Here is a 24,958-nt window from a genome sequence, read left to right as displayed (position 1 = left end):
ATTTTGTACTGTAGGGAGGATCTATAACACACCCACCTAGAGGGTGCAGAGCCTGTATGTAATACAGTTTTTCCTGTAGTGTCCATTCTCTGAATAACTAGATGATCTAAAACCATTTTCTTCTTGGCTCTCTCCAAAATGTCTTCCTCCACTGATCCTTTGGTCACTAAACGATAAATGTTAACCTATGTGTAAAAAAGAAAGGAAGGTTTAAAAGTGGCATAGCAAAACAGAAGTTACTATTTGGAGCAATATGCATTCTGAGATGGAAAAAAAATACGCATTTTATTATATAATGCCAATAACAACAACAACAACAATGTTGAAAGAGACCTTGGAAGTCATCTAGTCCAACTTCCTGCTCAAGCAGGAAACCCTATACCATTTCAGACATTCACAGCTTCTGGAAGCAGGTTGTTCCACTAATTAATTGTTCTAACTGTCAGGAAATTTCTCCTTAGTTCTAGGTTGCTTCTCTCTTTGGTTAGTTTCCATCTGTTGCTTCTTGTCCTGCCTTCAGGTGCTTTGGAGAATAGCTTGACTCCCTCTTCTTTGTGGCAACCCCTGAGATATTGGAACACCTCTGTCACGTCACCCCTCATCCTTCTCTTCATTAGACTGGACATAACCAATTCCAGCAACTGTTCCTCATATGTTTTAGTCTCCAGTCCCGACCATCTTTGTTGCTCTTCTTTGTACCCTATAGAATCTCAACATCTTTTTTACATCGTGGTGACCAAAACTGGGTGCAGTATTCCAAGTGTAGCCTTACCAAGGCATTATAAAGTGGTATTAACACTCACAAGATCTTGATTCTATCCCTCTGTTAATGCAGCCTAGCACTGTGTTGCTTGCTCATATTTAAGTGATTGTCAACTAGGACTCTGAGATCCCTCTCACAGTTACTACTATTGAGCAAGGTACTACCTGTCCTATACTATATCTGTAGATTTGGTTTTTCTTGCCTAAATGTAGAACTTTACATTTTTCACCATTGAATTTCATTGTTATATAGCCCCCAATGTTCAAGTCTGTCAAGATCCTTCTGTACCTTAAGCCTGTCTTCTGGAGTGTTGGTTAATCCTGCCAGCTTAGTGTCATCTGCAAATTAGATGAGTTCCCCATCTATCCCCTCATCCAAATCATTGAAGATGTTGAAGAGCACTGGGCCCAGAACAGAGCCCTGGGGCACCCCACTACACACTTCCCTTTTACACACTTCACATTTACACAAATTACATTTGAATCATATATGTGGTTCTTAACTTACAACCAGTTGTTTAATGACCATTCAGAAAGTTACTATGCTTGGAAAGAGTACTTTATGGCCCATAAAACACTTCTGGGTCTTATAAAATGTCAAGTCCCCCTCCTCCTCCTGTTTTAGGCATTTGGCAATTGGTGACCACAATTTGCAAACTGGTTTCTGGCAAAAAAATGTCCACTCAGGACAATGGATTCATTTAATAATCACATGGTTTGGACTTACAACCACATGCTTTACTTAATGGCCACTGTAAAAATGGTTGAAAAATGGCTCGTGGTGCTCTGATATACCCCACAATTAAATTAGAATTTAAATTTCAAACCTGTTTTTTTTGTCCAATTCTGTGTGCTCTAGCCTGAGCTTGCAGATCATTTTGAGGGTTCCAGTCAGAATCAAATATAACAACAGTATCAGCAGATGCTAAGTTTATACCTAGACCTCCAGCTCTTGTAGACAGTAAAAAGCAAAAATCCTGAAATTAAGAGAATTAAATAGTGAAAAAATGCATATGATACAGTAGATATGTGTGAGCTAAGTTGTTTAAGTTAGATGGAAAGAAAATTTTAAGAGTCGACTGCATCTTTTTGCTACAACCTCAGAGGTTTCTAGATTTTTGCAGCTCTATATGATAGCCCTATCACTTACATCAATGCCATAATTTAGTACAGTAAACTTCTAAGTTAACTTATTAATCTTAGTGGACTTTGAATTTAATGGGCAAAATGCACTGAATAAATGTATGTGCACTGGATTAGTGGCAGCTGAAGAAAGGTGCTAGGAAGATTGACGCAGATGAGATCTGCAACACTGACAGCTGCTAAAGAGAAAAGAGGAGAGACAGGATGATGAATGAAAGCTTTGCTCTATTACCTGCTCTGCCTATTCATTGTTTTTACGATTACAAGAAACTCCTAATTTGACAGATATTTATCTTTAACAGGTACTCCTTTCCAAACTAGCCTGTTAAATCAGGGGTTTACCATAATGACAAATTTTAAACCTGTTGTGTTTGGTGAATCTCTAAACACACCAACATTTGTTTCTTCATGTGTACAAGGGGAAAAAAAGACAGCATATTAAGATTATTATTTTTTGTTAGTCTCATACTTGTTATGGCGAGCTAAGACTTGAACAAGGAGATCAATAGTTAGCAACCTGTTTTAGAGTTAACAGATGACAGATTACAGATAACACCTTCTAAGGACCTGCAGGAAGTTATGATGGGATTTCTGGTAATCAATAGGAGCATTACCACTGGCCTCCAGGGATGAGGACTTTTGAGTTGCCTCTTCCCTAGTCACGCAGACATGCCAAACTCGTGACGTCACGTGACATCGCACAACAGATCGGAGCTTTTTCTCCATTGCCGGCAATGGGGTGGGCGCGGTTTCCTGATGATGTGTCCGGCCCGCGGGCCGGCAGTTTGACACCCCTGCCCCTAGTGCAGACATGTCAAACACAAGGCCTGGGGGACGGATCCGGCCCGCAAAGTGGTTTCATGTGGCCCGCGAAGCCATCCTGGAAACAGTGAGGGAATGGCCCCCACTGCCTTGGCCCTGGCCCAGAGACCCTCCTTCTGCCAGAGACCCTCAGATCTGTCCCACTCCTGCCCAGGCCCCCATAGGCACCCTTGATGCGAACGATGTAGAGCTGGCCACGCCCACCCAATAGGCCATACGCACTCTAGCCACGCCCACCCAGTAGGCCATGCCCACCCTGGCCATACCCACCCGGCCCCCTGAGGGCAAGCGCAGTGCTGATGCGGCCCTCAATGAAATTGAGTTTGACACCCCTGCCCTAGTGCAAGGGTATGCCACAAAGAAAATAGAGCAAAAGGGCTCTACAAGGCTCTTCATAAGAAAGAATCAGCACTGTAATGTTATGTGAAAATGGTCTTGGGAGACAGGACAGTGAGATGCAACAGGGGAACAATCAGATAAAAGACAGTTTAGCCCACAATAGGAATGTGGATGGGAAAAGAGGCTTAGAAAAGTCTCTCCCTAGTTTTGGGGCTGTAAAGGGGATGGAGGGGAAGTATTTTCAGACCTGCAAAATTATGTTAATGTAACATTACAATAAATAGAATTAATTCTTCTGGTCATGTTTACTGTCAGATCTGCTTCATAAGGCTGACATGTGCCCTCCCATAATGAACGGTATCAACACAGACTCTACTTAGGTAAAGCAGCAAAGCCAAGCCTCTCTGTTGGACATAACCATTCACTAACCCAGACTCCATTTACTTTGAAACTTGACTTTTGAATCCCATGACTTTGATTTTAGACCCTCAATTGGCTGACAAACCTTCTATTATACTCTGACTCTTGGATACTACTCTATTTTTTTTGTCTGCTGCTTTACACTTGGAAATTTTTGAACTCTATTAAAGCATGACTTGCTTGATTTTTGGAACTTTCTTCTTGCTCATGTCTGTGCATGTTTAGCCTGGGACAGAACAATTATCTTAAAAAACGAAAAAGACAACTGCCTACCTCAGAGCCTTCTGCATTAAAATGATCCAGTGCTTGTTTCCTCAGTTCTCCTTTTATTGACCCATCTAGTCTCTATGGGAGAAGGTGGGGAAAGAAAACAATTGTGTAAGTATGTAAACAGGCATGAATAATGAATAATTCAGTAATGGAAATAAATGCAGTCACAAGTCATGTAGCTAAAGAATAACATTCTTACTTGAAAGGGAAACTGACGATATTTCAAATATTCAGCTAAGATGTCCAGCATCCGCACCATCTGAGAGAATATAAGTACTCTACTTCCACGCTCTCGTAAGCGAATCAGCAGCTTGTCTAAAAGAATTAGCTTCCCACTACTCCGGATTAAGTTCTTTAAATGAAAAATAAAGTATTACTCTTTCAGTTTTCTGTTTTTGTTCTTGTTTGTTTTTTTTTAAAAAGTTTGACAGGAAGATTACATTTACAAGACAATATTAATGCATTTCTATGAGAACTACTAGAAGCCCAATGTCTAAAAAAATAAAAAAGCATAATCAGAAAATTAATCTTGTCTTTATTAATCCATATAAATGTACCATAAACTAAAATTGCATAAAGGTAAGACAATTATTAACATTCTCTTTAAAAGCCACTCATTATACTACATAGCGTCCACTTTGGACTAGTATTGGTACTACCTAGCAATGGTTTTTTCACAACCTTATGAGACAACTCACTCATATTTTTCTGCTGCATACAAGATAGCCAAGCAGAGAATTGCCTAAGAACCCCTAATAAAATAGAATTCTCATGTGGAATTTTCCAGTTTGCATCTTAGTCCTTCAGTGTAAGGAGGACCATCTCTAAATATCTCAAAGTCTATAAAGACATAGGCTGAAATAGAAAAGATACACTAGCATACCGGATTCTGGTATTTATCTATCCTTATTATCAGTCTTGCAAATTAAGTCACTCATCCATTTTTGAGGGCAGTGCATCAATGTCATTGAAACATTTATCCTTGTGGAGAGAATTTACAGATAGCCCTCTACTTATGACTCCAATTGTGGCTGGAATTTCTATTGTAAGTCATTGTGGTCATAAATCAAATCAGATCTGATTTTATGGCAAATTTTACAGTGGTCATTAAGTGAACTGCTGCACTCATTAAGCAAATAACATATTCATTAAATGAATCCAGCTTTTCCAATAGGTGTTTTTTTGTTGGAAACTGATATAAAAGGTTGCAAATTATGATGAGCAACCAATCATGAATGTGAGCCAGTTGCCAAGTGCTGAATTAGATCGCATGACTATGGGGGTGGTATGACAGTTATAAATGTGAGTACAAGTCTTTAAATACTTTTCCTAAGGCCTTCATAACTTTGAACTATCATTAAATGAATGGTTGTAAGTCAAGGACTACTAGTATCCTGTTCCTAATTCAACCTTACCTATAGTTATCATGAGAAAGTTGTTATAAAAGGTAGGCCTGAGATTCCTGGGCCTCTCTTTTTCAGACCTATTGCTTATTTGCTTGATTTCTAACAGTTACCATAAAACAAATTTAAAATTTCAGTTGCTTAATATAATTATAAGTAATTAATAGGCATTTTTCACTTTCACAAAAATATGTTGAGATAAATTTCTGTGATCAACATGTAAGGCTACAGTTGTTTGCAGGCAAATATTCTTAAAGGCAACCCTACAGAGAATGCATTATAGTAATCCAATTGGGAGATGGCCAGATGAGTGACTGTGAGCAGAGCACTTACCCAATCCAGGAATACGCATACTTGGTGCAAGATACAAAGCTGTGAAAGACCCTTTTAGCCACAACTGTCCCCTGCTTTTTGAGTGACAAAATACCCCCCCCCATTGCACAGCATATGAGCTCATAAAACTCCCTCCACACCAAAGACCTGAAATTGTCAGTACCCAAATCCCAGAGCCATTCATTCTTGCCAGAGTTCTGCTTAAGTGAAATGGATATCACCAATCCACTTATTTTCCTTTGCTTAGAGTCTTAGAACATATAATAACAGAATTGGAAGGGACCCTTCCCTACTGAATTCTAAGTAAACTATATCCACAGTATTTCCCTGATCCACTAATTTAGTCACTTTGTCAAAGAATGCAACAAGGCTTGATTCTTGCATTTATTTTTCTGTTTTGCAAACTATATAAATGAAAAAAGATATATGTAATATAACTGTAAAAGTACAAGAAAACAGCATCTCAGGGAGAAGGGCGGCATATAAATTTAAATAAATAAATAAATCTTGAGTGACAAACCACTAAATCTGACTCAAAATAATGTGTGAATCTTGGAGTACATATAAAAAAATTAATGGATATTTACCTGTAAGGCCTCCTGTTTATTATAGAATTCATTATCATCTGGCGGCTTAATGAGGTAGCAATGATTACAACACTTTTTAAGCTCCATCATGACATTCAGAAAGCCTGAGGTGCTGCCTTTTGATCCCTTACTTAGGGCTTTGTAATTCCTTGTTAAAATCCACCTATGACAATAAAAATAGTGTCGATAACAATACTGTAGAAAACAAAACATAAAACAAGAGATACATGACAATTTGCACATATTTTTGCATCATTCTAATAAACATAATAAATGACTTACTTATAATACTGCTTTTGCAATGCACTCATTTCCATTCTTAAAATTTGTTCAACCTTGGCAGGCAGAGATTTTTCTACATCTTTTTTAACTCTCCTCAACAGAAATGGTTCAAGTTCTTTGTGAAGACTTGCGTAACCAAATTCCCTTCCTTTCCCATGTTCTTCTTCAAAATCTTCCCAAGAAGAGAATCTTCAATAAAAAATTCCCCACATTGTTACTTTGCAATACATTCAAAGAGATTAAATTAATTCAAATATTAGTTTCACTTTAGCATTACATGTTCAGGATGCAAAAATAAATACATAAGAATTACTGATGGTCCTTGTGTAATGATCACTCAACTGTGGTTATGGTTACCTCCAGTATTACTAACAGTACATCTTTAAATAATTATGAGGTAAGGAGGGGAACATATCGATACTGACATCTTGTTAGTGGGGTTTCTATAAGCATCTAGTTGATCATCAAAGACATAAGTAGGTATTTGGACTCACCCAGTAGCACCATTCATATATTCTTACCTTATAGTAAGCAAGAAAATGAGCACTGAGATTCCTTCTATTTATGTTAAGAAGAAACCCTAAATCAGTTCACTGATACTGGGTTTTAGTCTACAACATTTCTGATATATATTTTTTCCTTTAAAGCCAGTGAAAATTAATTCTGAAGAAAAAATTATTCCATATAGCCATGTATGTAATAGGTGGCCTTCCTGAGAATTTGTAAATGACCTCCAGACAAGCCAGTTTAAATTTCTCAATGTAATAATAACTGATTTTCTTAAAAAGTTAAAGTCTAAATATAATAAAGTAGCAAAGTTATCAAGTTTTATCCGACTGGAAATAGCACCCCAAATACAACAGAACTGAAATAAGGTGGTTCAGAAAGGTAAGTTTTTACCCACCAAAACAAGATAAATATTAACCAAATTGCAACCTTACTATATGTTTGTCAGTATGATTACCTACTTTTCTGGCATGATGAAATGAAGCAGGGACCACAGCTCTTTCAGGGAGTTTTGTAGAGGTGTTCCAGTGATAAGAAGGCGATGATTAGATTTGAAGTCTATTAATGTCTTATATAAGAGGGAGTCATCATTTTTTAATCGATGGGCTTCATCTACTCCTATAAAGGCCCAATTTAAGCCTCCAAGGAATGACTTTTCAGAAGGAAAAAAAAACAAGTATGCTTTCTTTTAAAAGAAATATATATATATTTAACATAGCAATTTAAAGTAAATTAGGGGCAGTAAAAATTACACAGGTAAATAAATAATAAGAAGGCAGAGAAACTGTTTTATCCAAAGCCCCAGAAGGATGGTGGTGATTAGTTTTCTTTTTTTCTGTTTTCCTTTCAACAGGATGGAAATTATTTCTACCAGCCTTGGAAAAGTCATACATTTTCCCATAAATTCTGATGGAAAGGAACATTATGGATCCCATAGGTGCACATTTTCTTTCAATCTTGTTAAGAATGTCCCCTTTCAGTCTGCTGGAGGAGGAGGTAGTTATAAAAGGCATCCTGAAACATCTAGTCTTCCTTTTGATGATGACCTCTTTCTTCATCTTTGAAGAGGAATGTCCAAAATATCCAAGCCATACTTGGTAGTTATTGGTGTTTATCATAACAATCAATCTAGTTTCTTATTTTTAACTGAAAAAAGTAACATGTTTTTAATATTGTTTTAATTTTTAGAAATTAACTATTAAATTTATCAATGTATCTACTAACCTTATCTTTCAATAGAATTTCATAAGTTGTCAATAAGATATTAAATTTTAATCGTTTGGTCTGTGGATGCATCCATTCATGTGTTCTTATCTATAAACAAATTCAGTGAGATACAAGACCAGAGTTCTTTTAAAAAAAAATCTATGAAACAGCTAATATAAACAATTTGATTAATTTTAAACCCACCAATCCAAACACAAATTGCATATATAAACACATGATAATATATGGAGGAACAGGAAAGGAACACAACAAAGAAATATGATTAATAAACAGCTCTGTTTAACTTCTTATGAGAAAGAAGACTAGGAAAGATCCTTGATAACCCATTATCCATCTAGTGAAGAGATTAGAGTGCAATTCAATCAAAAGACTTTAAAAACAGCAATTTCAGTTTTCTAAAGCTTTTCTCATTATCCTAAACAAATGATCAGGTTGCTCTGAAATTAATAAATGCCAATGAAAATAAACCAAAACTGTATTTCTCTACCAACACCAGAATAAAAAATCATAAAATATGTTGTGATTGTTTTTGAAAACCTGCCAGCTTTGAGTTAATGATTCGGTATTCTCTATTCACCAGTTTTCTTCAAGAGTTGGCATACATAATATTTGAAAATAATATGCAAAAGGATGACCAGGTGATAATTTGAGGATTCTTGCCTCCTTTTGCAACATACTTCCAATTGGAGTAGTTGATTTCAGAGAAAAGACTATTAATTATTAATAGGTGTTGAGCTGGAACATTTTGAAGGCAGTTTGTCTTCCTTAGAGGCTTTTTCATGAGGGGTGTTCTCACAATGTAACTGTTTAAATTATGATTTTGAAATTATAAGCCAACTTTAGGTGATGTCATTTAGGAAGGGAATAATACTTGCCTAAATTACCCTGGAAATCATCACAGATTACTGAAAAGTATCAAATCCGGGATTCTGCCAAAATATTGTCATCAAGGATGATATTATTATACTACAAACCAGTTGCCATCAATTTCCCAAACTTTCTGCCATATTTTTGGTTTTGTGCAAAGATTATTTAGTATTGTAATAAATTTACTTTTCTTTTGGGAATTCCTTACATTAGGATCAAAACTTACTAATGAACAAATTGAAGCCTCTTTCATTCCTGAAAGGGGCTCGTTAATTCTTATAAATCTCATTGGAGAAAGCTAGACTTTTTAAAATCTAATTCTTGTAATTTTGGTCTGTTAGAAGTTAGAGTAAGAAGGTGAATCAGGTAAAGATCAATATTATTTTAGGAAAAAAATTGGCTAGATGATCTCATAAGATTCTCTGTTAAAGCATCTGCTAATAGTTTAACAAGGCAACAATTATTTTTAAATAATGTTTTGTTTAAGGTAGAACTACTTTTGAAATAGTAGGAATAAGGCTCTCTGGACTTTAATATAGCATAAAACCAGTGGTGGGATTCAGCCGGTTCACACCACTTTGGCAGAACTGGTAGCTAATTTTTTGTTGCCCAGGCCCAGAATGGACTTCCAGAAGTGGCATCCACACAGAGAACCAGTTGTTCACATATTTGAATCCCACCACTGCATTTATTTATTTTATTTTTATTTTAATTCCATTTATATCCCGCCCTTCTCCGAAGACTCAGGGCGGCTTAAAAGCTTAGCAGTAGCCTTCATTCTATGTATATGCCTGCTTATTAGGGCTTTCACACACACACCAAGCGGCATTATTACAAAGTCAGCTTAATTGCCCCCAACAATCTGGGTCCTCATTTTACCTACCTCGGAAGGATGGAAGGCTGAGTCAACCTTGAGCCTGGTGGGATGCGAACCTGCACTAATTGCAGGCAGCTGGTGTTACTTAAGGAGGCATTAGCCCACTGCTCCACCAAGGCATAAAACACAATATCACCCTACTTCCCAAGAAAACATATATTAATGAAAAAAAGGATGACAACCTAAATTATTAGGAATTATGAAAGTAGTTCCATATTTACACTGAGAAACAAGATGAACTGATTCTTTAAGAATCTAATCTCCCAATTACAGAGCTATTTCTGGATTATTTCCATGGAATGTCTCATCTTATCACCTGAACATTAAATATTTTGAAATTAAGAGCTCTTCTTTGTGAGCAGATACTTTTTTTGTTTTTACAAACTTTTGTTTATCATTTTAAGTAAGTAGCTTGTCCTCTGAATATTTTTAGTTTGGAAATTTATTTGATATCTCAACAAAGAAAACAGATGAATTTCTGCCCTTTTCTTTGTTCACATAAAAGTTCACTGCTAATTACATGAAAAACTATGTAATCACATTTTTTTAAAAAGCACCATGTATTGATAACTCTTCATTTTGAAAAAGAAGGTATACACACTTAATGGAGTAGATATTTAATGACAGTAAAGTTTTAAATTCTGCTTCCTGTACTTCATATTTTCCATCTTAAAGTAGATACAGTATTAATTAATCTGAAATAGTTTGATTCCTGCCTTGCCTTTTGGCATGAGAATTCATATGTAGAATTCAGTACAGAGAAAGAATTCTAGAATTCTTTCTTAAAACTCAGATCTAAATTATCTGGTGTAAGTAAGAACAATGTTTGGATAGGGCAAGGGTAGGCAAACTTGGCTCTTTTATGACTGGCTCAGGAATTCTGGGAGTTGATGTCCATGAGTCATAAAAGAGCCATAGTTGCCTGCCCCTGGGATAGGGACTAACTTTCTACTGTAGAACTCTATCACACTTTTTCGTAGACTTTTTTTCTAGCATTTAATGACCCAATGTTGACTCTTTTAGAATGCAAAACTGTATAATGACTTCATCAAATAATTATTACAATGGTTGTAAGGAGGTTTCCAACACAATATCTGTAGCAAGAGACAATGTGCCCAGAGACATGATCTATTGACATCTTTTATATTTTCTTTCCTGTTTTGGTCTGACTATGCCATACACATAGCAATTATTTTGTTAATAGTCACCCCATGCCTCTTTTGAAAGCCCCAGATTTTGTAATTTGTTTTCAAATTTCCAAATGTTCTTGCTTGCTAAAAAAGCTGTGGATCAAGGTAATTACCTTGGGGAAAAGAAAAAAGCTGAAAAAATATTACACCTAGAAAAACTAGCTCCTTACATTATATTAAAGAAATATTTACATTTTATCAGCAAAACATTAAATACTATGTTCATGTTCACTTTTAAAGGATGTTAGCTGAAAAATAATAATGGGTGAAGTGGCTAATCAATTCTGTCAATGTATTGTTTGTGATAAAACATTTCATTAAGTATCAAATGAAAAAACAAAAACCAGGCTATCCAACCATGGTATCAGTTTTGAATTCTATCTGTAGCTGAGTAAACAGATGTGATAAATACAAATTTCACATGAGATTTATTTCCTATTTTACAGTCTATTTTCTCTTGCTCAAATATCAAACTATTAAATAATGTCACATTTTAATTAATGCCTATCTAAAAATGAATTACAAATAATAAAAATTAACATAAAAACTCTTCAGTATAGATAGCATAGTAATAATAGTAATAATACTTCCAGATGTGTATTTCCCATTAACATACAATTCCACTTACCACATTTCTACTGGTAATATCTCCCAAATAAACTACAGCATTCATCTGGGGAGCCCATATCTCGATTTCTCTTTGCCAAGATGTCAGGGTGGAAAGAGGTACTACCAGCAAGAAAGGTCCATACAACTGATGCTCATGAAATAAGTAATTCAAAAAGGAGATGGTTTGTATCGTTTTGCCCAAACCCATTTCATCAGCAAGAATACAGCTATTTCCCCTGTAAAGAGGCACAAACAAAATAAGTTAAACATCACATACATTATTTCCAATGTATTAGAAATTAAATTAAATTATTATGATAGCATTACCTTCTAAATTTGACTAATATAGTCATTTAAATTTTCACATTTACTTATTTTTATAATATTTATCCATATTTTAATCCACATGGAATCAAGGACAGACTAAAACTCTGAAAAGATTTTTGTTTTACATTTTTAATTGCATAAGCTTTGACAGATTATTAAAAAATGATACAAGAATCAAGTTACAAAACTACCAATTTACCTTCTCTGCAAAAAAATAAATAAATAACCCCTTTTTGGTAGCCACCTTCTCCTCTTCCCTTCCATTTACGTTGTGTGCACAATTGTTGGGCAAATGAGTACTTTGACCATATCATCATTTTCATGCACATTTTCCACTTCCAAGCTGCATAAACTTGAATACTTACTGGAGATAAGCATATCAGGTGATGTCTATATGTGTAATGAGGGAGGGTGTGGCCTAAGGAAATCAACACCCTATATCAAGGTGTGCATAATTATTTAGGCAGCTACTTTTCCTCAGGAAAAATGAGCCAAAAAAAAAAAATTAACTGATTCTAAAAAGTCAAAAATTGTAAAAAGTCTTTCAGAGGGATGAATCACTATGGAAATTGCTAAGATATTGGGGTGTGCTCATACAAGCATCAAATGTTTTGTTGCAAATAGTCAACAGGGTCGCAAGAAACGTGTTGAGAAAAAAAGAGGCAAATTAAGTGCCAAAGATTTGAGAAGAATCAAATGTGAAGCTCCCAGGAATCCATTATACTCCAGTGCTGTCATATTCTAGAACTGCAACCTACCTGGAGTGTATATACTATATATTTATAGTATATACTGGAATATACTATATATTTATAGCATACTTTGAATTTTAATCATTGGAGGTTAGTGCTAGTATGTTGTTATTTTTGATTACGGTAATCATTTAACTCTTTTCCTAAAAGCTATTATTCAAAACATCTGAATTTGCCTTTGCTATATAATGTGTAAGATACTGTGTCATTCATTCACACACACACACACACACACGAATTTAGTTAACCACCACGTGATATATTTTCTCTTTTGGTGTAGTTTATTGCTATATAACTGGCTGGCAAGATTTTGATCTTCATGGTTTAATAAGACAACAGTACTTTTCTCCCCCTTTGCTAAATTAGATTATTAAATACATTTTAAAATCCTAAGGAGCAGGGAAAGAATATATTTTATCTGATCCTAAAACTGTACTTTGGGTTAAACATGTACAGAATGCAAGATTCTTATTTCTAAATGTAGTAATGCCCCAATATGCTTCAATTTTGCAAAGTGCCAATATTAATCCTGAAATATCTTTACAATATAATAGTTATTTTTGCACCTTCAAGTATGGATGGAACACATTTATGCAGATAAGAAAACCAGTTTAGTATAGTGGTTATGGCACCGGGCTAGAAACCATAAGACTATTAATTCTAGTCCTGCCTTAAGCACAAAACCAGCTGGGTGACTGGGCAAATCATTCTCTCATTCATAGGAAGAAGGCAATGACAAAAGAGTTCCAAAACTCTGCAGCAAGAAGTCCAGCCAGTTAAAGACCAAAGTAAATAAATAAATAATTAGGTAAATGATAATGTCTATGACTCTTATTTTCTCTGTTAGTAAAACTGAACAGAGCATATATATATACATTTTAATATAGTGTTGAAAGATTTTAAATATGTACTTACTTGCACCATGAATGGGCTAACCAATTTAGTCCATTTAATTGATAATCTCTTAACTCTAGGTTTTCATGACCTCCAATGTAATTAGGTTGTTTCTTTAAAGCCACAAATCTTGGTCTTTGCTTCAAAACCTACCAAAGTAAAAAAGAAATATTATTTTTATTCCTCATTTCACTTCCAACTAAAAACCTTAATTTTATACTATCTGACATTCAAGAGCCTTGGTGGAGCAGTGGGCTAATGCCTCCTTAAGTAACACCAGCTGCCTGCAATTAGTGCAGGTTCGCATCCCACCAGGCTCAAGGTTGACTCAGCCTTCCATCCTTCCAAGGTAGGTAAAATGAGGACCCAGATTGTTGGGGGCAATTAAGCTGACTTTGTAATAATGCCACTTGGGCTGTGTGTGAAAGCCCTAATAAGCAGGCATATACATAGAATGAAGGCTACTGCTAAGCTTGTAAGCCGCCCTGAGTCTTCAGAGAAGGGCGGGATATAAATGGAATTAAAAAAAAAACTACAGAAATAATATAAAAATTTCTGAATTCTTATTAAATCATATTCAAAAAAAGCATAATTAGTTTAGAAAAACACCCAACTATAAATCATTTTGAGCTTGCAACACCTATTCTCAGTATTCCAAACTCAAAACATCACATTCCTGTTTTGAACACTATTGTTTCAAATGTTCAGCTATTTTGGGCAATTGATAACAAATTTGTCTTGTACCAGTACTTTGGTATGGGGTTGGCAGTTTCTGCTTTAATTTCTCCCTCTTTCCTGCCCAGGGACAGGACGGAACAAGTGCTTCTACTCATCTGTATTGCCTTTGGTATGTGTATTGTATGTGCGTGTGTGTGGGGGGAGGCAATGTAATGTAATCTGGGGACCAGAGTATTGGAGAAAAATAACAGACAGGTATTTAAACAGATGGCACAATGAAAAACCATCTTAGGTCTGATTACACTTTGCTGAGAAATTAGGACCAGGACTGCTACAAAGCACTTGAAACTAGATTATGATTCACAGCTGCTAATCATTTAAAATTATCTGGTCCTAAGGCAAGCAACAGACCCAATTTAATTCAAGCATGTAGCTCTTCAGTTTTCTTTTTTACTTTTCAAGCCAATGTAATGGGCACCTGTTAAAAGATGGACAAATCTCATTCTCCTATTATTTTGCTTTTCAGTTTAACCTCTTTAGGACACACTCCCCCAAGCTCCTTCCCCAGGAAGACCTACTTCTTGGCTTGGGGGAATTAGAAGAATGCACATATGATAGGTGATAGGGCTGCTGTGTTTATTGCTGCATACCTCATACATAATTCAGCTTTTGCTTTTAAATGCAGGGTAACTCCACTCGTCCACATTAATTTAGGTCTAATACAGTCAATCTACTCTTATTTCCCCCAATACAAATTCCAATTTGAAAACAGCTATGAGTGGCAGAAATAATCAAGCAGTTAAGAGGATGAAAAATAATGAGACAATGAATTAAATCAAGTTCTACTGGTTACAGGAGATGAAGAATGACTAATGTAAAAACAAAACTTTTAAAAATATGGCACTATCTTACGGCAGCAATGCTGCAAACACATGATAGTGTTGGGAACTCCTGGCCCTAGCCCAAGATTCTTCTGCCTGTCAGAATAAAGTCCCTTTCCCTCTGTCAGAAGTCCATTGGCTGAAGCTAAAGATCACCAGGAGGAGCAGTTTCTTGTTCCTGAATGCTAGGCCACAGCTAGGATTTATCAGCTGGTTTATCATTTGGGAATATCACAGGCAGGCTATAAGCCAGAGGTGTCAAACTGCCAGCCCGCGGCCCAGATGCATCATGCGGAAGCGGCGCCCACGCCAGCTCCAACCAAGGAAAAATAGTCGCGATGCGTCGCAACATGTCACGTGATGTGGCGAGTTTGACACCCCTGCTATTAAGATATTTTGTCATTGTCCACAAATTGCACCTGATTGTGCAGGAAGGTCTTACCTCTGAAAAGAACCAAGATCTTTTCACAAGGCACTGAGATTGCCACCAACATCTTACAGATGCCGTAAATCAATTTTAAATCAACCTGTCCCTATTACTACATCTTACACTTCAGAAATAATCCATCTAATTCAGGGGTGTTAAACTTGTAACGTCATGTGATGTGTCACGACATATTGCGACTTTTTTTTTTGCCATTACTGGCAACAGGGTGGGTGCGGTTTCGCTATGATTCATCTGGCTGGCAGTTTGACACCCCTGATTTAAATGAATGCCATTTACAGTACTTGCTCTTCATATGGCTGCAAAAATAAGAGCTGACTGCATATGACACAATATGCCATGTGATTATATCTTCAGACCCTCTAAGAATGGAGACTCAGTAGCCAAAGCAATTTAATACTAGTATTTAATATTCCTGCTTTTTCCCCTATTTATTTTCCTATTATCTGATTGCTTGGTTAAATAAATAAATTAGCCTACCTATTTTTAGACCTAGGTCTGAAAGAGACAAAGATAATGTTGGTGAAACACGTCCCTTTTCAAGTTTTTTTCACAGAATTTAAATGATTCCATTGTTACCTATGATTACATTTTTGTTTTCAAAAGTATTTTAAACAGCCTCCCTGTTGCTAGTTTTTGCATAAGTTGGTTAACCAGGAACAGTCATCGTGGAATGCCAATCTTATGATCCATGATCGAAAACAAGAGTCCAAGGGCTTGTTCTGAGTTGCCATTGTTTACTGTGGATTGAATAGCTATCCCAATGGAATGCAATCAATTTGGAATACTCTCAGGAGGAAAGTTTTGTTTCATACTTGAAATAAAATGCAGTTTCTGTATTGGCATATTGTTACGGATAAAGGCAACCTTGTCTGAATCACCACTTATGATGTGATATGTTTGTTTATACTAAGGATCACTCAACTCATATCTATTTGATTTATACCCGCCTTTATTTATGGACTCCCATCTGCACAATAAAAACACCAGATATAGAATATTATTTTAAACACTGAATATGATACATTTACTTAAAGATATTTAAATTTTACCTACCTTACAATCTTTAAATGGAGTAGTCTTTGACTGATTTCTACTAAAATACTCATCAATGCGTGACTGGAACTTTTTTGCAATAAGAGCTCCATCTTCCCAGCTGCACTCTGAGTAAGGGAGACCTTGCCATTTACAATAATAATCTGGATAACCTGCTGCTGACTTCTGATTAGAATGGGCTATAGAAAATAAGCATAAAAACGAAAAGCAACATTACCCCTGTTCACTTAAATAATGAACCATGAAGAGGTTGTACACAAAACCTGATTCAAATACAATATACGCTCATTCTGTCCTGAAATGGTGCTAGATTTGAGTGGATGTAATTGTTTAACATGGAAAGATTTGCAAAAGGAAAAAAAAGAAAATGGAAATCGTGACCAAAAATGTTTTGTGAGAATGGTTAATTGGTTGGAGATCTGTGAATGGGAGTTAAAGTTCAAACAGCATCAGAGTAGGAATTCGACTGAATGAAAAAAACAAGAATGCAAGCCGAAGGGACAACCAGAGGATAAGCCTGGGAAAGGCAGAGACAACTTCAGCAGAAAGTACATGGGAAAGGAGATTGTTGGATGATCTCACCCAATGGTTTCATGAGGATGCTAAATAGGTGGGGTGAGAGTTGAACCCTACAGTAGCTCACAAAAAAGGGGTCCTTTTCTCCCCCAAATCAGGACCAAAGGTGAAGTGCATGTAGGAAAAGCTAAAGAACAGGATAGCTTGAATGAATTCAGAAGTAGGAAGAATTGGGTGGATGACAATTATGTCACTTATAGAGGGCATACAATGCAAAATACTCCCCAAGAGGTGGAGGGTAACAAGAATGATGAATGGTCTCCACAAAGGGGGGCAGAGGAGATGGAAAAGCACAGGGAGAAAGGGTTGACTGAGGCCGGAAGAATATAAGGAAGTAAGTAAATTGGTCGACTCCATGAGTTATCAGAATGGAGAATGGAAGGGAGTGAGGAAAGGATAGTATCAAAGTAGTGATATGAGAGGAGATAGGGGATGAGCTGCCCTATTTCAATGCCTTTTTTCTCCACTTCATCTTGGTTACCAAGTAGTGGGACACTGCTATACTATGGGCTCACTATTGTTACTGAATGCCAGGTTTCTCCATAATATACCCTTTCTCTTTCAAATTCTGATCTTGGATCAGCAGATAGATTTGGCATGTATTACTGAGATACATAAGGAAGAGAAAGGGAGTGAGTTCCTCTTGGAGATATGCCCATCTGGGTAAAAATAATGCATTAGACATAATCCACAGTAGGGGAGGAAGAGGATGAGTAGTTATTGTCTAGAAAGCTACATATGATCAGATATGTAATGTGAGGATGGAACTATTCAACCACTATCCCAAACAACTAATTTCATAGGGCACTTCTTGAAGATTTTCCCGAATCCTCTGATGTGCATTCTGTAGGATACTTGGTCTGCCCATTTATATCTGGCAATTGACACAATTGCTCCTGAATGGCCTCCTCCTAGTCACCAATCCAGTAAATTTTTGATTTGGGAAAGGCTAAAGATGAGTGCAACCAAATATGGGTTATCAAAATGGGTAAGAAATGTTTAAGCTTATGCTGTGAGAGAAAGTGGTGAAGTAATTATATTTCTCTACTATTACTTCATTTACAAATTCGACAGCATTGTTTTCAGCAAAACCCAGGCTGTAAGCAATTTTTAACAGAATCACTGTAATAACAATGGCTTTTAAGCCTAAGCAAATAAACAAAATGCATTTAAAAGAAATTTAGATAAATATTATGAATTTAAATATAGTTGAATCGTGTATATTTCAAGTTTTAAGTTATATCACCTACCAATAATTCTCTCTACAATTTGATACTGCTTATGCAAATCATCTGTAAGCTCTTGCTGACAGTTGTAGTATTCTACATCTTCTGGAGAAGCATTTTTCAGCCTGGAAACAAAATATGTACAATGTTAACATTGTTAAAAAAAAACATTGTTACTGATTTCAAGGTATGAAAATACTCTAATGAGATGACAACCACCCCATATATGGCTTTTACAGAATTGTAACTTCCAGTGGTTGGGTCCCAAAGGGTAATATAAATAATGTGGCTTCTTGACTGCTATCCTACACAAATCTCTTCCTTAAATATTTAGACAAAGATTTGGGATAATATGAAAGATTATAATATAATGCCTTTATGTATTATCTTTCTGACAAGATACTAAAAATGGTTTATAATTATACAGGAGATCTGTAAAACTCTCCTGCCTGATTTTAAGAAGATCTTGAAAGACAGTTTGATTTAACAAACCCTCAAACCTAGTTTCACCTCCCAGCATCCATTTTCAGGGAAGGTTGTTTCATTTTTTTTTACTAGTTGATCTCTACTATTTTTTAAAAAAATGTAACCCTCATTTGCTTTGGATTAGCTGTGAAAACTGTAATATAAATGAGGATATTGATTTTTATCAATTATATTATTAGATATAAATAATAAAATAAACAAATTTATAAAAAAGAATAACAAGAAAAAGAGAAGGCTAGCTAACAGTTACTTCAGGACCTGTTGACATGTACTTCACGGCCTAAGATCTAATCTTTTTATTATACCACGTAAACCTTAGTATCAGGAAAGTGAGGACATAGGAAGAACTTTCAGTTGATATCAAGGTATTTAGATCCTACAGTGAGGGGAAAAAAGTATTTGATCCCCTGCTGATTTTGTACGTTTGCTGACTGACAAAGAAATGATCAGGCTATAATTTTAATGGTAGGTTTATTTTAATAGTGAGAGAGAGAATAACAACAAAAAAATCCAGAAAAGTGCATTTCAAAAAAGTTATAAATTGACTTGCACTTTAATGAGTGAAATAAGTATTTGATCCCCTATCAATCAGCAAGATTTCTGGCTCCCAGGTATCTGTAATACAGGTAAATGAGCTGAGATTAGGAGCATTCTCTTAAAAGGAATGCTTCTAATCTCAGCTTCTTACTTGTATAAAAGACACCTGTCCACAGAAGCAATCAATCAATCAGATTCCAAACTCGCCACCATGGCCAAGACCAAAGAGCTGTCTAAGGATGTCAAGGACAAGATTGTAGACCTACACAAGGCTGGAATGGGCTACAAGATTATCGCCAGGCAGCTTGGTGAGAAGGTGACAACAGTTGGCGTGATTATTTGCAAATGGAAGAAACACTAAATAACTGTCAATCTCCCTCGGTCTGGGGCTCCATGCAAGACCTCACCTCATGGAGTTTCAATGAGGAATCAGCCCAAAACTACATGGGAGGATCTTGTCAATGATCTCAAGGCAGCTGGGACCATAGTCACCAAGAAAACAATTGGTAACACACTACGCCATGAAGGACTGAAATCCTGCAATGCCTGCAAGGTTCCCCTACTCAAGAAAAAACATGTACAGGCCCAACTGAAGTTTGACAATGAACATCTGAATGATTCAGAGGAGAACTGGGTAAAAGTGCTGTGGTCAGATGAGACCAAAATCGAGCTCTTTGGCATCAACTCAACTCGGCGTGTTAGGAGGAGGACTGCTGCCTGTGACCCCAAGAACACCATCCCCACGGTCAAACATGGAGGTGGAAACATTATGGTCTGGGGGTGTTTTTCTGCTAGGGGGACAGGACAACTTCACCGCATCAAAGGGACGATGGACAGGGCCATGTACCATCAATTTTGGGTGAGAACCTCCTTCCCTCAGCCAGGGCATTGAAAATGGGTCGTGGATGGGTATTCCAGCATGGCAATGACCCAAAACTCACGGCCAAGGCAACAAAGGAGTAGCTCAAGTAGAAGCACATTAAGGTCCTGGAGTGGCCTAGCCAGTCTCCAGACCTTAATCCCATAGAAAATCTGTGGAGGGAGCTGAAGTTTTGAGCTGCCAAATGTCAGCCTCGAAACCTTAATGACTTGGAGAGGATCTGCAAAAAGGAGTGGGACAAAATCCCTCCCACCAAATTTGTAATGAGAATGAAACAGGATTGTATGACTCTAGATATGGACCAAAACACCACAATACTGTATATAAAGTAGAATGTGTGGGTAAGAGTGTGTGAACATCACAGCTAAGGAATTTCTTTGAAAATAGCAGGTATGGAGGTTAACAGTCATGGCTAAGGGAAAGGACAGGCTGTGAAGATTATATAACAGACAAGCCGATTGAATAGGCATGCTGAGAACCTGTTACTGCTACAGTAGTCAGTTTCATAATTAAAAATGTGCACACAGGCTAATACATTGGCACTGATGGTTAAATTGGGGCAGGGGAAAAGAAAGAGGCAAAGTTCTGGGAAAACGGGTGGTCAGACTTGTCAGATATGGATTGATAGTGGCTGAAAGGGGAGAGTGCTGGGAAGATAGTTGGGTTGGCACAAAGGCCACTTGGAAGAAGATGGGGCGACATGCACAAATCTTGACTTACTCGCCCTATAAAATAATTCCAGAATCCCTCTGGATTTTGTTTCAGTTAAAACTTTTTGATTTACACCAGTTTAGTTGAGTGGTTATGGCAACAGGCTATAAACCAGGAACCTGTGAGTTCTAGTTCAATCTTAGGAATGAAAGCTGGCTGGATGACTTTGGATCAGTCACTCTCTCAGCCCAACTCCTCTCACAGAGTTGTTGTTCTAGAGCAGTGGTGGTGAACCCATGGCACGGGTGCCAGAGGCGGCACTCAGAGCCCTCCCGGTGGGCACCCGCACCATGCCTCAGAGGTGGCAACTGTCCCTCTTCAACCAGCTGCCCCCCACAGGTGTCCCTCCCCACGAGCGATATTGAGGTGACCTCACCCACCACAGCCACGCCCACCTGGCACCCAGTGATAAATAAGTGGGTTTTGGGTTGTAGTTTGGGCACTTGGCCTCTAAAAGGTTCGCCATCACTGTTCTAGAGTAAATAGGAGAAGGAAGAGTATTCACCAACCTGAGTTATTTATAAAACTAATAAAGGTGGGATTTTTAAAAACTCTAAAAACTCCTGAAACAACTAAAATGTCTGGGGTTTTGTTTCTGCTGAATTCAGGCTGACCCAACAATGCTTCAAGCAGAATTTCTGGAATCCATGATTTGCTTTCAGTGTTTTTAAAAAGTCTATGGAGATTCTCAGTCATCCAGGTCACAGTTGTCCTAAAGGTGCTTTTTCAAGAGGCAACTGGACTTTCTTTTTTGTTTTTTTTAAAGATTTTCTATTTCATGTACACCCATAATTGGAATCTTAGTCACATTTTAATGACTATGCATAACTGAGCCAGAACTAAGTTATATTAAATATCTTTTTTTCATACAGTTAAAAACAAGCCACCATCTTGCTGTAGACTGAAGTCATCTCATTTTTATAAAATGAATCTTTTCACCAACATATTATAACTTAGCCAACCAAGTTTAGTAAATAGTACTAAAATAGTAATGTTTACTATTGTTAAAAAAATCAACAATGCATTTTCCAATAATATTGCACAGCTAATATTTCAGCTGTACATTTCTGACTATAAAATTTTCAATATTAATTTTTACACATTTTGTGCAACATGAATCAATGTAAAGAATTATTCTCTTATTATTTCCTAATGCAGACTATGGCAGGAGATATACTGTGCAACCCTATATGTTCATAACTTCAGCAGAATTGTCTTAACAGATTCCACTTTATTAAATAGCTTTTTAGAATAATAACATATCCCTAAGTGTTCAGTAAAGATGATGGATATTTATTTTCATCTAATATGTTTAAAAATATGGTAAAGCTGTATCCCTCTAAAACAGGGCTTTTCAACCGGTGGTACACATACTGCCTCTGTTACTTTGCCATGTGGCAGGTGGTATGTGACTGCTAGCCAAGTGTAGCAAGGGAGGGGAATGAGCCAAAGCGACCCAAGCCTGAGGGAGAACCAGCTGCAGGACTGTCTGGGCTAGCCAGAAGTCCAGGAGCCGATAGAGCTCCAGCTAATTGGCTCCAGCTGATTGGTGCTTCCCAAAGCAGCATGGAGCTGGAGGTAAACTGAAGAAAAAAGGGGGGGAGGAGAAGAGAGGCTATAAAAGGAAGTGGATTGGGCGGGGAAAGGGGAAAAAAAAGACAACAGGGAAAGAGAAGGAGAGGTTAGCAGGCAAGGAGGAAACAGGGCCAGAGAAGAAGCAGCAGCTGTTGCTGGAAGAAAGGGTCCCCTGTTTTCTCCAGCCAGGAGAATGCAATCAGTGCTGATGAAATGAAAAGCTGGCATGTCAGAAAGGAGGTGGATTTATTTAGTTCTGGATCAGCTAGCAGCTTGATTGGGTTACCATCAGGATTTTTTTACAGAGTTTTGTAATTCAGAGGCTCCTTTATGTGCTTTGATTATTGGAATATTTTAGTCTGTATTTTAGCAATGAGTCCAAAGTGTTTAATCCCTTTAAACAAATGTAATTAGTTTTCTTGTCTGTCTATGGCTTTTAGAAAGTTTCCTTTGACAAGGTAAACAGGCTTAATTTTAACTGCAGGAGCCTTTTAGTCCCAGATTGCAACATTGTGACAAGTAACATGCCTGAGGCAGCTTAAAGGAAAAAAAAGCAGAGTTTATGTGTTTATTTTGTGAGCCTTTCTTGCTTTGCACTTGATTCCTGTGTCTTTAAGGGTACAGGGAAGGGATTGGGGGGGGGGAGGGTGCATTCTTACTACACTGTGGAAGCAGAGCTAAGAAGCTCCGACCAGCTAGCTCAGGGGTCTACAAACTTAGCAACTTTAAGACCTGTGGACTTCAATACCCAGAATTCCCCAACCAGTTATGATGGCTGAGGAATTCTGGGAGTTGAAGTCCACAAGTCTTAAAAGTGCCAAGTTTGAAGCCCTGAGCTAGGCTGGTAGTGGTGCATATTAATAAACATGGATAAATTCATCATACATTTGTCAGTGCAAAGGGAAAGTGATTCAGCAAAGGAACAGCCACCCAAGAAATTAAAACTGGTACTTTTTTCCTTTTTTGTACAGTTTGTAATATTTTATTAGATTATAGAATAAAATACAAAAGCAAATAGTAGGACAGTGGGGAAGAAAAAGGGGGGAGAAGGGAAAAACAGACTTCCTCTGTTGCAGTAGAAGAAAGCATTAACATTGAACATGAACTTTTGACTTTTCAATAATATTATAAAATAGCCATTTTTATAATAACAAATGAATCTAATCAGTAAAACCCCAAATCCCTGGCCCCTCTTTTTTTAGTCATCAAGTTTTTGCTACCTTGCTAAGCACTGGTGGTACTCAAATATTGTCATGTCCGAAAAGTGGTACAATCTGTGAAAAGGTTAAAAAACCCTGCTCTAAAGTTTAATTTTACATGGATTTACAGGGATTCCTTGACTTACAACCATTTATTTAGCAACTGTTCGAAGTTACAGTGGCACTGACAAAATGTCTTATGACTGGTCCTAATGCTTATGATTTGTCACAGCATCCTTATAGTGACATGATAAAAAATTGGCAATCAGCATGCATTTATGACAGTTGCAGCATCCATGGCCATATAATCAGTTTATACTGTCCTAGTCGGCTACCAAAACACAAAATCAGTGAGGAAACCATTGATTCAGTTAATGATTGTGTAATTCACTTGACAACATTGGCAAAAAAGTCATAAATTCAGGTGCAACTCATTTAACAACTGCCTTGCTTAGCAACAAAAATCTGGTTTCAACTGGGATTGTAAGTCAAGGACTACTTGTATTATTATTTTTTTTTACATTCAAATAAAATCTATTCATTCTTCTGCTAAACCAGGGGTAGGCAACCTCGGCTCTTTTATGACTCATGGACCAACTCCCAGAATTCCTGAGTCATAAAAGAGCCAAGATTGCCTATCTGTGCTAAACCAATGAAGATATCCTGAATTTGGCGATCAAGACTACTGACAAACCTTGAATTTGAAAATGTAAATTATTTAATTACATTTGCCTTATATAACATGCAAGTATTATGTTAAAAATATGTTATGATAATTTGCAAGCACTCACCAACGCTTAGTTTCCTGATCCTTTTTCTTATAGTTGTCCAGTTTCTTCATTCCTCTAACATTCTGCTGCTTTAGAGTTTCTTCAGTTTCCCAGGTATTATGAATATGGGACCAACCTTTCCATTTAATCAAATACTGCATATCACCAGGTTCTTTTGATTTATCATGTCCTGCATTTGGATCTCCATCAGCTTCAACTGCATAGATAGTGGTTGTAGCACCAGTTGCTGAGAAAAATAGCCATAGTTTTAAAAAACTGTACTATTATTAGGTAGAAAAATATCAGATGAATTTAATGTAATCATAT

At 36.9% G+C, this 24,958-nt stretch overlaps 1 protein-coding gene across 3 annotated transcripts in view; it reads right to left on the bottom strand.

Moving 5' to 3' along the window:
• Positions 1-24,958, bottom strand: part of CHD1 (chromodomain helicase DNA binding protein 1) — a 76,637-nt gene that overhangs the window by 27,748 nt on the left and 23,931 nt on the right. For all 3 annotated transcript variants that reach the window (XM_083354537.1, XM_083354536.1, XM_083354538.1), the window contains 13 exons: positions 24,653-24,878; positions 18,498-18,598; positions 16,672-16,850; positions 13,633-13,760; positions 11,658-11,874; positions 8,093-8,182; positions 7,330-7,520; positions 6,362-6,550; positions 6,080-6,242; positions 3,956-4,108; positions 3,760-3,831; positions 1,590-1,739; positions 37-185 (listed from right to left, as the gene is read on the bottom strand). In XM_083354537.1, the coding sequence (XP_083210663.1) occupies positions 37-185; positions 1,590-1,739; positions 3,760-3,831; positions 3,956-4,108; positions 6,080-6,242; positions 6,362-6,550; positions 7,330-7,520; positions 8,093-8,182; positions 11,658-11,874; positions 13,633-13,760; positions 16,672-16,850; positions 18,498-18,598; positions 24,653-24,878 (2,008 nt within the window). The remainder of the gene's footprint in view (positions 1-36; positions 186-1,589; positions 1,740-3,759; positions 3,832-3,955; positions 4,109-6,079; positions 6,243-6,361; positions 6,551-7,329; positions 7,521-8,092; positions 8,183-11,657; positions 11,875-13,632; positions 13,761-16,671; positions 16,851-18,497; positions 18,599-24,652; positions 24,879-24,958) is intronic.

This window comes from Vipera ursinii, assembly GCF_947247035.1.
Source record: "Vipera ursinii genome assembly, chromosome: 2".
Lineage (NCBI taxonomy): Eukaryota > Metazoa > Chordata > Lepidosauria > Squamata > Viperidae > Vipera > Vipera ursinii.
This window is presented reverse-complemented; position numbering and strand designations above follow the sequence as displayed.